Raw genomic sequence first — 15,431 nt, forward strand, 5'->3', positions numbered from 1 at the left:
AGTCTGATGAGCAGTCTCCTTTTAACGCATCGTATGTTTTGGGCCTCAAGTGAGCTATTAACAAAACAGAAGCTTGGATTGATTTCGATTGTTAAGGAGAAGATAAAAACACAAAAAAGGCAGACAATAAAAGCTTTCTGGGTGTGCTTTGACTTTAAAGAGTTCAAAGTTATCACCAAAAAGACTTGCATGTAGTTTCTTCTTCTTTTTAATGAATTTCTTAGTTTGTGTAAATTCTTAAAGCCAAATTAAATTCATTTAGATTCTTAATCTAATAAAAGCTAGTAGCTGTTTGTGATTCAGACTCATCTGCAATTACTGCAGATATGCATTATCATGCATTATGGTTTGATCCCTAAACCACTAGGATCGTAGGGACACCATTTGCTGTGGTGTGGCTTGGGCAAGTACAGCCTGGTGGTGCCTTTAAGTCAAGTCATTTTTATTTGTATAGCCCTTGATCACAAAGAGTCTCAAAGGGCTGCACAGGTTATTGCAAACCACAGACTATTATTACGGACTATTATTACTTTAGAACTACTGTACATCAAGTATATAGGATTTTATTATAAATTAATATTTTCAATGCATGTCTTTGGAATGTGGGAGGAAACCGGAGTGCCCGGAGGAAACCCACGCAAGCACGGGGAGAACATACAAACTCCGCACAGTAAGGCCGGTAGCTGGATTTGAACCCACGCAGGAGGTTCCCACGACCGACATGCATTTCAGGTGAATTGGCCGGTCCAAATTGTCCCTAGGTGTGACTGAGCGAGTGAGTTGTCTGTCCCCGTGTGCCCTGCAATTGGCTGGCAACCAGTTCAGGGTGTCCCCTGCCCACTGCCGGGAGATGGCTGGGATGGGCTCCAGCCCCCCGCGACCCTAATAAGGATAAGCGGTACAGCTAATGAGATGATGAGATGAGATTTTCAATGCAACCTACAAGTTCAAAATAATATCAGGAACTTTAAGCAAAAGAACAAAGTTCAGCCTGATGTCAAGAAACCACAATGTCAAAGTGCATGCAGAAGCATGAAGTTTTGGTTTCCTGTTGTTCTATTGAATACTTGAATTGTGGTGGTCTCCAGAATCTGTCCTGCCAATAAAAAACTTCTCGTGGAGCACTTTATCCGCAGCCTCTTAATTTACCAACATTGTCTTCAAACAAAATTCAACGGACACGCGAATGAGAAAATCAGAATCTCACGATCTTTCTTCATGCCCATCCCTCTCTAGGCCAATGATACATTACTTTAATTGCATGGAGTAAAAACAGACAAACATCATTAGATTTAGCTTATCGGGTGATTCAGTTCTGTTCAGCGTTTACAACAGGCAAGATTCGACATATATTTTCTTTGACGCTGCCGCTAGGACCATCAGAAACTAGCTAGCCTAGCCACTAGCCCGCTTTTTCAAACACCAGCAGCTATTGCTAACATCGCAGACATTAGCTGCAGGCCCCTTTTGGTAGTATTGCATACACTAGTCATTAACGCCAGTTTCGCAGCCACTAGCCACCAATGGTAAATCCAAACATCAGCAGCGAGCCGAGCTACTAGTACCATATTGCCAGTGTTGCAGACAGTAGCTGCTCTTGCTAGCATCGGAGACATTAACTAGTAGCCAATTTTGCAAAAACAGCAGACACTAGTGTAAGGGAAAATGTAGTTTGATTATAGTTTGAATATCCCTTTGTATCTTGTTATCCTCAAAGTACCTCAACAAAGCCAAAGAATATATCCAGGTGCTGGTTGTATCCTTGCAACAAATGTATCCTCTTGGGGCCTGCTAACTATTAATCAAGATGGCCTTGACTTAAATGCCGGGAAGCCCGTTTGAGAGCTTGCCTCCCTTCCTAAATTCATTTCTTCTTACAGAGACCTTTTGTGTTACAAAGTTTCACTATCCTTATTGCTCATTTATTATACTCGCACGCCATTTAGCGACCAGCATTATTCACCTTGTTTAAACATGTGTTTTATGTCCAAACCGATCAGATTAGTTTCATGTATTCATGTGATCTCGCTTAAACCAATCAGGGGTTCCCAAATGAATGAGTCTCTAGCCATCGGGGGAGTGTGATTCCTTCCTGAGCTGATTTTGGAACCACGCGCCTCCAATGGAAGGCCTATCAAAAACCTAAAACTCCAACTCAGAGTGTGTTCCTTTCTTCATCTTAATACAATCTCAAGTTTTAACCTTGACAACTAGTCACTATTGCTAACTTTGCAGACACTAGCTGCTAAAGGTAACGACTAACATTAGCAGCTAGCCTAGCCCAACCACTAATCCCAACTGTGGCTCCATCTAGTGGTCAAGTAATACACACTGTCCCCGTACAATACAAACTGTTTAAACATTTATTGTGCTATTTTGTTTGATATGATTAGCCATAAGCCCTACTCATTTTATTTTTAATTTTGTTGTACTATTTAGTCCAGAGTTGTGTATGTTAGGGAGCATCACTCACAGTCTTGCCTTCTGGTCCCGGCTTTCCAGTTTTTCCTCGGCGCCCCTGAGGAGGACAAATAAAGGAGACGGGGATGAGAGCATGAAGACTTGACAACAGGTGTTGCTCCGAACACACGCTGCCAGCAAATAAAGCTTGACAGCAACTCCTGTCGCACTCTCTAATTTGCTTTTAATTAACAACAAGAAAACAGCTTAATTGCTGCACCCCGTGTGGCCCGACGCTCTTTGTTCTTTCCTCCGGTTCGCCGACTCTTCTTCCAGCTGTGCCGGGCCCTGCCGCATCAATCAAAGAGCCCGAGAAATCCGCCAGCCGTTCAATATTGACGAACAAGGTCGGGGGGAAGTGATCGTTTTGCAGAAAAAAGCATTTAGAGCCTTGAAAGTGTGCTTAATGAGGTATAATGCTTTTGCAAGAAAACTAAAGTTAGCATGATTCTGGTGTCCATGTTAAACCCGATTGTTTAAAATGTGCAAAAGTCAAGCTAAAAAAATATATATTTTTAACCCAAAATCAAATTTTCTCTTAAAGGCATAGCATGTATAAGAGCAAATAAATCCACTCTGTAGCAAAAAGTCATATGATTAGTGAACATTTTAAGCACAACAAAGGAGGTAAACACATGCTAAACACGTCAAGAGACTAAAAGATCAGGGATTACATACTCAAATTGTCTCTTAAGGTCACAGCATGTTTAAGAGCAGGGAAACCTGCGAAATTTGTGTTTATTTATAATACCCCCACATTGAAATCTTTCATATAAATGAACAGCAGTAACATCAAGTTGTCTCTTAAAGGCACAGCATGTTTAAGAGCAAGCAAATCTGTACAGTAGGAAAATAAATAAACCGTCTTCATTTAAGAATACAATTGTACTGAAATATCTAAGCAAAAAAAATGAACTTTTCCCCCCTAAATCACATTTTTAGGATCAAAGAAATTTTAAATTACTGCATACCTCTAAGAAACATTAGCGCAAAATGTCCATGAGGGCGGGCTGAATGCTTCCAAATCCAAAGTAAAGCAGGGAATCAATATTTGACCATCTATCAAGAAAGTAAAAATCAGAATGAAATTTTAAATAAAGAAGAAGCGGACTCAGAGAGTCAATTTTGCACAAAAAGAGTGAATGTGGGGGGATCAGACGACTTTTGCAAGACAATCGTGCCAATGCGATGTCCAAAGGAACCTTGTCCCTTAAATGCACAGCATGTTTAAGAGTATCAAAATCAGCACTGTTTTAGTTTATGAATACAATCATACAGAAATACTGTTAGAAAAATTTAATAGAGACACAATAAAAGATACTATGGGCTACAGACTATAAGGCTTAACAAGTACACTGACAAAAGCCAACCGTTTCATGGTGAACTGTCACTTCTAATCACGGTTATTCGTATTTTTGTGCTGTGTGAATTTCGTGCATTCAAAGTATGACAGGGGCATGCAAACAAAGGGGGTAAAGGTGCAGCCGGGTAAATATCAGTCCTGTTGTGCACTTTTCTCTATTTATCATGTTTGATGGACCGATGGCAACAACATTTATACGAATTTTGAAAGGTAATCTCAATGACATTTGCAAAATTACCTTTAATGTTAATGTTTTGTGATTTACAATAAATGACCACTAGTGGTCCTTGTAGCTCAGAATGGAAGTAGAGCATGTGCAATTCAAAGAAGACTCAGTATGGAAGACTAAAGTTGACCACGTTGCAATATTTGGATAACTTGAACGGCTAACGGAAGAAGCTACTAAAAAAACAATAAAAGATTGCAAATGCAAAATAGAAATTGTCTAGCGCTGGGACCCTGAATCATGGAATTCTACAATGTACGCTTGGACAGAGCTAACTTTAAGGAGGTGTAAGTGGCTAACTTTAGCGGCTACTAAAGGAGCTACTAAAACGCATGACCATCTGTGAAAGGTGGATGACACTGAAGGACCAACTAAGCTAAATGTACACGGAAAAGCTAACCATACAATTAGTACAACTGGTGAGCCATTGCATGCAGCCAATTGGCTAACATGAGTGGCTAGGGGAGGAAACAGTGAAAAAAGTTGTCCGTGCCTAAATCATGTGACTTAGAGAGGTTTACTTGTTTGACCAGCTATGGTACACGAGTGACACTAAAGGACGAAGCAGAAACAGCTGTAGATAACTATAGTGGCCAGTATTGAGCCATAGCCTGCAGCCAACTGCCTAAAATAAGTGACTAGAGGAAGAAACAGAAAAAAAAGAAAAATGCCTGAATGACGACGGTACTGGGTGACATTCACTTGCATGACCAGATGTGGAAAGCGTCACTGACGGACAAAGAGAGCGTTATTTACACGGAGCAGCTAACAATAACAATATTGGCTATTGGCAAAACACCAAAACGTTTGTAAACATACGGAAAAACAGACAAAAAGGTACATAAACACGCACAAAAAACATACGTAAACACACACAAAAACCCGAAACACACGTAAAAACACACAAAATATGCAAGTAAACACAGACAAAAACGTACGTAAACACAAAACGTACGTAAACAAACACAAAAACACGAAAAATACGTAAAAACACACAAAGTATGCAAGTAAGCACAGACAAAAACGTACGTAAACACAAAACGTACGTAAACACACACAAAAACATACATAAATGCATGCACGAAAAGAAAGGTAAGTGCACCAAAACGTACATACATGCACCCAAAAACCTTCGTAAACATACGTAAAAACGGACAAAAACGTACATAAACGCACAAAAAAGGTACGTAAACACACACAAAAACATGAAACACACGTAAAAACACACAAAATATACAAGTAGACACAGACAAAAACTTACATAAACACGAAACGTACGTAAACACACACAAAAACATACATAAATGCATGCTCGAAAAGAAAGGTAAATACACAAAAACGCACATACTGTACATGGACCCAGAAACATACGTAAACACACACAAAAACACAAAACACTTGTAAAAACACACAAAACGTACATGAACACGAAATGTACGTAAACACACACAAAAACATGCATAAATGCATGCACAAAGAGAAAGGTAAATACACAAAAACGCACGTACATGCACCCAGAAACATTCTTCAACATACATAAACACACACAAAAACACGAAACACACGTAAAAACACACAAAATATGCAAGTAGACACCCACAAAAACTTACATAAACACGAAACGTACGCAAACACACACAAAAACATGCATAAATGCATGCACGAAGAGAAAGGGCAATACACAAAAACGCACATACATGCACCCAGAAACATTCGTCAACATACATAAACACACGCAAAAACACGAAACACACGTAAAAACACACAAAATGTGCAAGTAGACACCGACAAAAACTTACATAAACACGAAACGTACGTAAACACACACAAAAACATGCATACATGCATGCACGAAGAGAAAGGTAAATACACAAAAACGCACTTACATGCACCCAGAAACGTTCGTAAACATACGTAAAAACTGACAAAAACGTACATAAACATGCACAAAAAAACGTACGTAAACACACACATGGTAAGTAAACCCACGCACGAAAACACAAGTAAAAAAATAACGCCGTTATTCCCAAGACTCTGTAATACACACTTGAGCTTTGATACAAGTAATAATAAGCGCTATCGAGTCAATTATATGGTAACAAAATGACAAACACTTTTGTCATTCTTATAATTAGCACACTTTTGTATAATCCCTACAAAAACAACGTTGCATTAATTCGTTGTTTTTATTTGATTTTAAAGTGAATGAAAACAAAAAGGTAAGAGAGGCTTTTGACCGTACTGACCCCCGTTGCGACCGAGCACATGGCAACAAAACAGAGATTACAGAGATAAGTGATTTAACGCATGAATATTTCATTGCTTATTATTCTAAGCATGGCATGAATTATTCAAGCATGGGAATCATTTCTTCACATTTGACCTAACATTGCTTTCAACTGCAAAGTGCATGCTGACCGTGTGCTTTGAGCATTAGAATGAAGATAAATAGCGCTAGCGCGGCTACAGGGTTCGACAAATGAACTCCAAGATAATATGTGGGTTTTTTGTTTAATTCCGCATTTAAACAAATATTAGCTCGGAGCTATCATTTGGTAAAAGGTTCAAAAGGTTTCACTTCCCATTTGAGGAAAATTGTCCGTTATTAGTGCCCATTTTAATCACTATGGAAAGTAGAGAGTGGGTTTACTTTTGACCCGAATTGGGATATTTTTTTGACCTAACCGTTTTAAATGGACTGTTTGAATGAGTTGTTATATTTAAAACCTGAAATAATAATCGAAAATAAATGGTTAAATTATTGCAGTAACAGATAAGATTTTGGGTGAAATTAAGACAACCCGATATCCTGGATCAATTGAAATTTAAATTATGGGTAAAAGGGTAATAAATTAATTTTTAACTATGAGCGAAAATGAAATAACGCAATTTTATAGAGAAATGTATCTGTAAATTATGTGTGAAAATGAAATACCCAGGTGAGTTAAACCTAACTTAACTCGCTTATCCTCAGTAGAGGCGGCAGTGGCTCAGGAGGTAGAGCGCTCGTCTTGGGATCAAGAGATCGCAGTCCGAATCCCGGCTCCTCCGTGTTACATGTCCAAGTGTCCTTGGGTAAGACACTGAACCCCTAATACCCCCAATAAGCAGGTTAGCGCCTTGCATGGCTGCACGGCCGCTATTGGGAAATGTGAAGCACACTGTAAAGCGCTTTGGGAAGTCTTGACTTGAAAAGCGCTATATAAATGCAGATCATTTCATTTCATTTCATTCAAAATGTTATAACCACATTTTCTAGATTGATTTTCACTCTCAATTCTCGGTGAAAATGAACCAAGACAATTTTCTGGATTAGTTTCTCTCTAAATTATTGGTGAAAATGAAATAACCTAGTTTTGTGGATCGATTTACCTTTACCTGGTGAGGATAAATAAAAAGTCCTGAATCAATTCATCCCTCAATTATGGGTGAAAATGAAACAACCTAGATTTCTGGATAAATGTTGCTCTCAATTATGAGTGAAAATAACTACCCCGGTTTTCTAGCTTGATTACATTCTCAAGTATGAGTGGAAATGAAATAACCCAATTTTATAGATACTTTTAAATTAAAGAACCTAAATTCCTGGATCACATTCAATTTATTTAAAAAATGGAACAGAATTTTATGGTTCGAGATAACTCAGACTTATGGTTCAAAGTGAAGTATCTAAATTTTTTGGATCCATTAAACTCCCAACAAAATTTTGTAGATCAATTTAACCCACATTTGTAATCAAAATTGTATAACCACATTTCTGGGACCAATTAAAATTTCAGGCATGAATAAAATTGATAGGACCTACATTGGATCAATTTGAACCCTTTATTACAGGTAAAAATACAACAACCCAATTTTCTGGATAAATTTAACTTAAATATAAGTAATTATCATGTAACCCAGGTTCCTGCATACATTTAACTCACACTTAAGGTTCAACCTGTCATAAACACATTTTCTGGATTGAATTATCTCTAAACTCTTAGGGAAAATGAAATAACCAGCTTTTCTCGATCTATTTAACACTCAAAAGTAAAATTTCTGAAAAAATATTGGCGAAAATAAAATAACAATAATTTGGTCTTGTTGGGATTAAAGAAGCAAAAACAACCCGAAGAGCCGTTTAGGACCCGAAAGAGCCGGTTCCTTTTAGTGAGCCGAGCTGAAGAAGCCGGTTCCCCGACAAACTCTACTAACTTTACTCAACTTCGTTCTCCTTCGACTCTACTTCAGAATACTGCATTTAGGACACAACATCAGGGGAACCCATGCATTTTACCTTCATGCACTCTAACTTTGACATTAGTCGCTTCTTAATTAGTAATTTTGAGCCCTCATTTTTGTGCACTGGCTAGAATTTCTTGTGCGCCAAGAATGTGCGAGCAGTGCGCAATTGCGCACGCGCGCAGCTTAGAGGGAACACTGGTCCAGGGTGTCCCCTGCCCACTGCCCGATGATAGCTGGGATGGGCTCCGGCACCCCCGCAACCCTACTGAGGATAAGCGGTGCAGATACTCAATGGATGGATAATAGTTCAAAATGAATGTTCTGGATCCATTTAACTCTCAATTATCGGCAAAAATGAAGACACAAGTTCCATCTTTGCAGCCCTGCTTTGTTTCCCGTCCCTAATGCGGCTTTACCACCAACGTTATTGAATCGCCACTTAACCCGGATTGCATTGTATCTCACTTTTAAGGCTTTTTCGCTTTTAGAGTTGCTCTGATGAATACACACCGACGTTAATGTACTCAAGAAGGGAGTTCATCTTTACCCCGGTAACCCCTTGGTCCCTCACTCCTCCTTTTGTCCTTGCTACCTGCCCGCTTCTAATCGACTGCTATGAGCTGAATGAGAGCTTCACACTGTGGCCATCAAATAATAATCACGCGTTAGCTTGTCAAATTTATAGGACGGCGAGAGTTGCTTAGCAACAGCGATTGCGATGCTGTGATTCCAAAAGAAAGTGGGAGTTGCAAGGAAAGGGGGAAGGAAAAGGAAATAAAAGGGGGGGGGGGAGAGAGAAAAGACAGCGAAAGATGAATTAAAGTTGACTTTGTGGACAGAAAGAACACATTACGCGCACCTAACGTTGTGTTTCATTTATTGAAGTATTTATATGCCTATTAGCGTCAATATTGAAGTACAGGTATAAATAAATTACTTTTTTTAACACTAATTATTTTTTTTCAAGATCAATTTAGATCTCAATTATAAAGGAAATTTAAATAACTTAATTTTATGAATCCGTAAAATGCTCAATTACGGGTAAATATGAAATAACTGCATTTTCTGGATTAATCTAACTTGCAAATATGCGTGAAAATGAAACAACACAGTTTTCTGGATTGCCTTATCTCTAAATTATAAGTAAAAATGGAACACTCCAACTTTCTGGGTGGATTTAAGTCTCAATTACAGGTAAACATGAAGCAATTGTGTTTTCTGGATTGATTTAACTCTCGATTACTGTATGGATGAAAATTAAATAACTCCATTTTCTAAATCGATTTAAAACCTAAGCTATGGGTGAAAAGGAATTAACCCAATTGTCTGGATCCATTTAACTCTCAACTATAGGTGAAAAGGAAACACATTTTTCTGGATCAATTTCATTCACTAAGTTCAAAATTATACACCCGGATTGTCTGGATCGATTTACCTCTCAAGTATGAGTGATTTTTTTTTATTGATCTAACTTTCAATAATGTGTGAACATGAAACAATCCAATTCAGTGGATGGATGTAATTCTCAATCATGAGTGAAAATGACAAAAGCAAATTATTTTGATCAATTTGACTCTCACATACGAGTCAAAATGGAACAATCCAGTTTTCTGGTTGGATTTAACTCTCAAGTACAGGAAAAAATCAAGCAATTACATTTTCTGGATAGATTTAATTCTCAGTTATGAGTGAACATGGAATAGCCCAGTTTCCTGGATTAACATAACATAAATTGAAGATTTGAAGGCCATAGCTAAATTTTCTAGGTCGATTTACCTCTCAATTATGATACAAAATTATATAACCGAATTTTCAGATCGATTTAACGTGTATCAAGAGCAAGAATGAATAAGCCTGTTTTTCTGGATCAATTTAACTCACAAAGGTCAAAATTATACAACTGGATTGTCTGGATCATTTTAACTCTCAAGTATGAGTGAAAATGAAATTACCAGATTTTATGGATTGATCTAACTTTCAATTATGTGAGAAAATGAAACAATCCAATTATGTGGCTTGATGTAATTCTCAATTACGAGGAAAAATGACGAAACCCAAGTTTTTTGATCGATTTGACTCTCACATACGAGTCAAAATGGAACAATCCAGTTTTCTGGTTGGATTTAACTCTCAAGTACAGGAGAAAATCAAGCAATTCAATTTTCTGGATCGATTTAATTCTCAGTTATGAGTGAACATGGAATAACCCAGTTTTCTGGATTGATATAACTCACACTTAAAGTTCGAAAGGCCAGAGCAAGATTTTTAGGATGATGTAACTCTCAATTATGAGATAAAATTATATAACCGAATTTTCAGATCGATCTAACGTGTATCAAGAGCAAGAATGAATAAGCCTGTTTTTCTGGATCAATTTAACTCACAAAGGTCAAAATTATACAACTGGATTGTCTGGATCATTTTAACTCTCAAGTATGAGTGAAAATGAAATTACCAGATTTTATGGATTGATCTAACTTTCAATTATGTGAGAAAATGAAACAATCCAATTATGTGGCTTGATGTAATTCTCAATTACGAGGAAAAATGACGAAACCCAAGTTTTTTGATCGATTTGACTCTCACATACGAGTCAAAATGGAACAATCCAGTTTTCTGGTTGGATTTAACTCTCAAGTACAGGAGAAAATCAAGCAATTCAATTTTCTGGATCGATTTAATTCTCAGTTATGAGTGAACATGGAATAACCCAGTTTTCTGGATTGATATAACTCACACTTAAAGTTCGAAAGGCCAGAGCAAGATTTTTAGGATGATGTAACTCTCAATTATGAGATAAAATTATATAACCGAATTTTCAGATCGATCTAACGTGTATCAAGAGCAAGAATGAATAAGCCTGTTTTTCTGGATCAATTTAACTCACAAAGGTCAAAATTATACAACTGGATTGTCTGGATCATTTTAACTCTCAAGTATGAGTGAAAATGAAATTACCAGATTTTATGGATTGATCTAACTTTCAATTATGTGAGAAAATGAAACAATCCAATTATGTGGCTTGATGTAATTCTCAATTACGAGGAAAAATGACGAAACCCAAGTTTTTTGATCGATTTGACTCTCACATACGAGTCAAAATGGAACAATCCAGTTTTCTGGTTGGATTTAACTCTCAAGTACAGGAGAAAATCAAGCAATTCAATTTTCTGGATCGATTTAATTCTCAGTTATGAGTGAACATGGAATAACCCAGTTTTCTGGATTGATATAACTCACACTTAAAGTTCGAAAGGCCAGAGCAAGATTTTTAGGATGATGTAACTCTCAATTATGAGATAAAATTATATAACCGAATTTTCAGATCGATCTAACGTGTATCAAGAGCAAGAATGAATAAGCCTGTTTTTCTGGATCAATTTAACTCACAAAGGTCAAAATTATACAACTGGATTGTCTGGATCATTTTAACTCTCAAGTCTGAGTCAAAATGAAATTACCAGATTTTATGGATTGATCTAACTTTCAATTATGTGAGAAAATAAAACAATCCAATTCTGTGGATGGATGTAATTCTCAATTACGAGGAATAATGACAAAACCCAAGTTTTTTGATCGATTTGACTCTCACATACGAGTCAAAATGGAACAATCTAATTTTCTGGTTGGATTGAACTCTCGAGTACATGTGAAAATGATGCAATTGCATTTTCTGGATCGATTTTATTCTCAATTATGAGTTAGAATGCAATAACCCAGTTTTCTGGATTGATATAACTCACACTTAAAGTTCGAAAGGCCAGAGCAAGATTTTTAGGGTGATGTAACTCTCAATTATGAGATAAAATCATATACAGTAACCGAATGTTCGGATCGATTCAACTCGTATCACGGGAGAGAATGAAACAGCCCAATTTTCTGTATCAATTCTAACGTTTAATTACGGGTGAAAATAAAATAACCAAGTTTTCTGGATCGATTTGATGTAACTGACACTTAGGATTCGATTAAAATACAAGCACATTTTCTGGATTGAGTTAACTCTCGATTATGGGTAAAAATGAAAAAGCCTAGGTTTCCAGATCAATTCAACTCACAAAATATGAAAATAAAATAAACCTTTTTTTGGATTAACTTAAATCTTAATTATGGTTTTATCTGAAACAATCACATTTTCTGGATGGTTTTTAACTTTCAATTAGGAGTAAAAAGAAAGAAATCCAATTTCCTGGATGATTTTTAACTCTCAATTGTGAGTAAAAACGAAGAAATCCAATTTGCTGGATGATTTTTAACTCTCAATTATGAGTGAAAATTAAAAAAAGTTCTGGATGATTTTTAACTCTCAATTATGAGTGAAAATGAAATTTAACTCACACTTACTGTTCACAATAATGCAACCGAATATTCTGGATCGATTCAACTCTCAAATATGAGTGAATATAAAATTACGCATTTTCTCAGATCAATTCATTTCAAATTACGAGTGAAAATGAAACAGCAGAATTTTCCGGCTCATTCTTATTCACTTTTATGGTTAATATTATGCGGCCACATTTTCCGGATCAATTTAACCCGCTCTCATGGTTCACGATAATACACCCGAATTTTCTGGATCGATTCTACTCTCCAATTTAAAAATAGAGGAGAGGAAAGGCGGCACACACCAAAACATAAATTAAAGTTGACTTTCCTGAAAGGAAAAATAAACATCACATCAGCTAACTTTATGTTTCTTTTATTGAAGCATTTATATTGCAATTACCGTCAATGTTGACATATTGTATTATTGAAACATTTATGCAAATAACTTTTTTATGATTGTTTCTGCACCAAGTTTTTTTCTTTTTTTTTCTTCTCTCTCATCTTTTTAATGTCAGCCTTTATTTTCTGCAACGAGAATATCCTTTTCGAGTGTGGCGCTTCTATCCGATGCCTGGAGACAGCTTTGGACTTTTCACCTCTGACACTTTTCCATGGAAGCCACCCGTTGAGTTTATTTTTAAGAAAGTATGAAAAATTAGGAGACGTTTATATGTTGGTACACCAAATTATGAACAAGAAAGTAAAGCAGACCCGTCTCAACACTTTAAGTACACATACTACAGTGAGGCTCTTACACATGCTCAGATCCAATCGAGTACCGTAAATTCCGGACTATAGAGTGCACCTGATTATAATCCGCACCCACCACATTTTAAGAGGATAACCGCTTTTGTACTTACACAAGCCGCACCTGTATATAAGCCGCATGCGCCCACATTAAAACATGCAACACGATCACAAAAGTAACCCAAACCCGACTTTGAGTCCCGCAACTGTAGCTCAATATAAAGTACACAGTCCAAAAACTACAGCCGGCAAAATGAACGGAAAATGATATTGTACTTAAGGTTTGATGCAGACCTGCGGAGTCCGGGTCCCGTTAAAAGTAATCCAAGGAAAAAAGTGTGTATTTCCAAAGGTAAGGGTGGGAAAAAAATATATCCACGTCATGCGTCATGTGCCTTTCTTATTGCAATTTACATGGTGAGGATATGTCTACGCTAATTTAAAATGTGCACAAACTAAGAAGTTGCAGTCTTCCTCGGCGCATATATTCCACCGGTCTAAATCTTACCTTTTTTACTCAGGCGCTGCTGGCGGCTGTTAGACAAATTACATAAATTGGCCGCATCACCGAATAAGATGCAGGGTTGAACGTTTGGGAAAAAGTAGTGGCTTATAGTCCGGAATTTTTGGTAGCTTGAACAGATGATATAACAACAAATAACCTTTTTTATTTTCCTTTTTGAATCTATTTAAATTTGAAATGCTAAAATTGGATTGTTTCAAGAAAAAAAAAGTATTTTTCATAAGTTAATATGCATGTACTGTATATATTTTTTGTTCATTAGATATTTCTTTGAAACATTAGTTTGAACCCCTAACATTTCTATAAAATTCGCCTACAATCCCAATCCAAGATGTACCCAAAATGAATTAAATATTTTTTGGGGATATGGAGGGTTTTGGTCTCTTTTGAAAGGTAACACTCTGAAGTTGTGTCCCTATAATCACTGCAAGTACTACTACCATTGCGTAATTTGAGTTGGAACACACAGAAATACAAGGTTTTTATACTTGCCTGAATTATTTTTGCAAACACATGCCTGCAGAAGAGTGTCGGATGGGCATCTAAGCTAGAACACAGGTGAGACTAGCTTGAAACCTTACCTGGCGCCTTTCTGATATTATCGGAATCTGTAAAACTAAACACTGTATTTTACATGGGCGGCACGGCGGCTAAGTGGCTCGCGCGTCTGCGGCACAGTTCTGAGGTCAAAATCAAATGCAGCTACCAGCCTTCCTGTGCAGAGTTTGCATGATCTCCCTTGCTTGCGTGGGTTTCCTCCGGGCAGTCAGGTTTCCTCCCACATTACAAAAACATGCATGTCAGGTTAATTGGATGGTCCAAATTGTCCCTAGATATGAATGCGGGAGTTGTCCGTCTCGGCCCCTGTGACTGGCTGGCAACGAGTTCGGGGTGTCCCCCTGCCCAGTGCTGGAAGATGGCTGGGATGGGCTCCAGCACCCCCGCGGCCGGCCAATTAACCTGACATGCATGTTTTAGGAATGTGGGAGGAAACCTGAGTGCCCGGAGGCGGAGGAAACCCACGCAGGCACGGGGAGAACATGCAAACTACACACGGGGAGGCTGCGGTAGCTGGACTTGAACCCTGAACCTCCGCACCGCAGTTGTAAATGTTTGACTTCTCTTTTCAGAAGTCAATCAATGATTGTGGACAATTGCGCGTGAAAGTGAATCCCGAGTGGCGTTATGCATGTTTATTTTGGGGTATAGTTTGAGTACACAGTGTATATCTGCGTCCAATTTCTGGATCATTTTAACCCACATTTATGAATTAAAATGATACAAAGGAATTTACTGGATTGATTTAACTTTCAATTACAGTTCAAAATGATAAAAGGAAATATTCTGACTCCATTTGACTCCAAAATATTGGTGAAAATGAAATAACGCACGAATATGGATCAATTTAATTCTCAAATATTACTATACAGTGGAAGCTCGGTTTTCGAACGCCTCTCAGTTCGGACAAATCGGTGTTTGACCAAAAATTTCGAGAAATTCTTGCTTCGCTTCGGTCAAAATACTGGAGTTCGAACGCCGGAACGCTAGGGTGCGATGCT

At 37.5% G+C, this 15,431-nt stretch overlaps 1 protein-coding gene across 1 annotated transcript in view; it reads right to left on the reverse strand.

Moving 5' to 3' along the window:
• The window catches only part of col19a1 (collagen, type XIX, alpha 1), a 223,093-nt gene that overhangs the window by 103,477 nt on the left and 104,185 nt on the right, over positions 1–15,431 (reverse strand). The window contains exon 15 of the mRNA XM_088351663.1: positions 2,474–2,518. Coding sequence (XP_088207789.1) covers positions 2,474–2,518 — 45 coding nt within the window. The remainder of the gene's footprint in view (positions 1–2,473; positions 2,519–15,431) is intronic.

The sequence above is a fragment of the Urocampus carinirostris genome, chromosome 13, assembly GCF_059441175.1.
Source record: "Urocampus carinirostris isolate Australia breed hairy pipefish chromosome 13, RoL_Ucar_1.0, whole genome shotgun sequence".
NCBI classification, from domain to species: Eukaryota; Metazoa; Chordata; class Actinopteri; order Syngnathiformes; family Syngnathidae; genus Urocampus; species Urocampus carinirostris.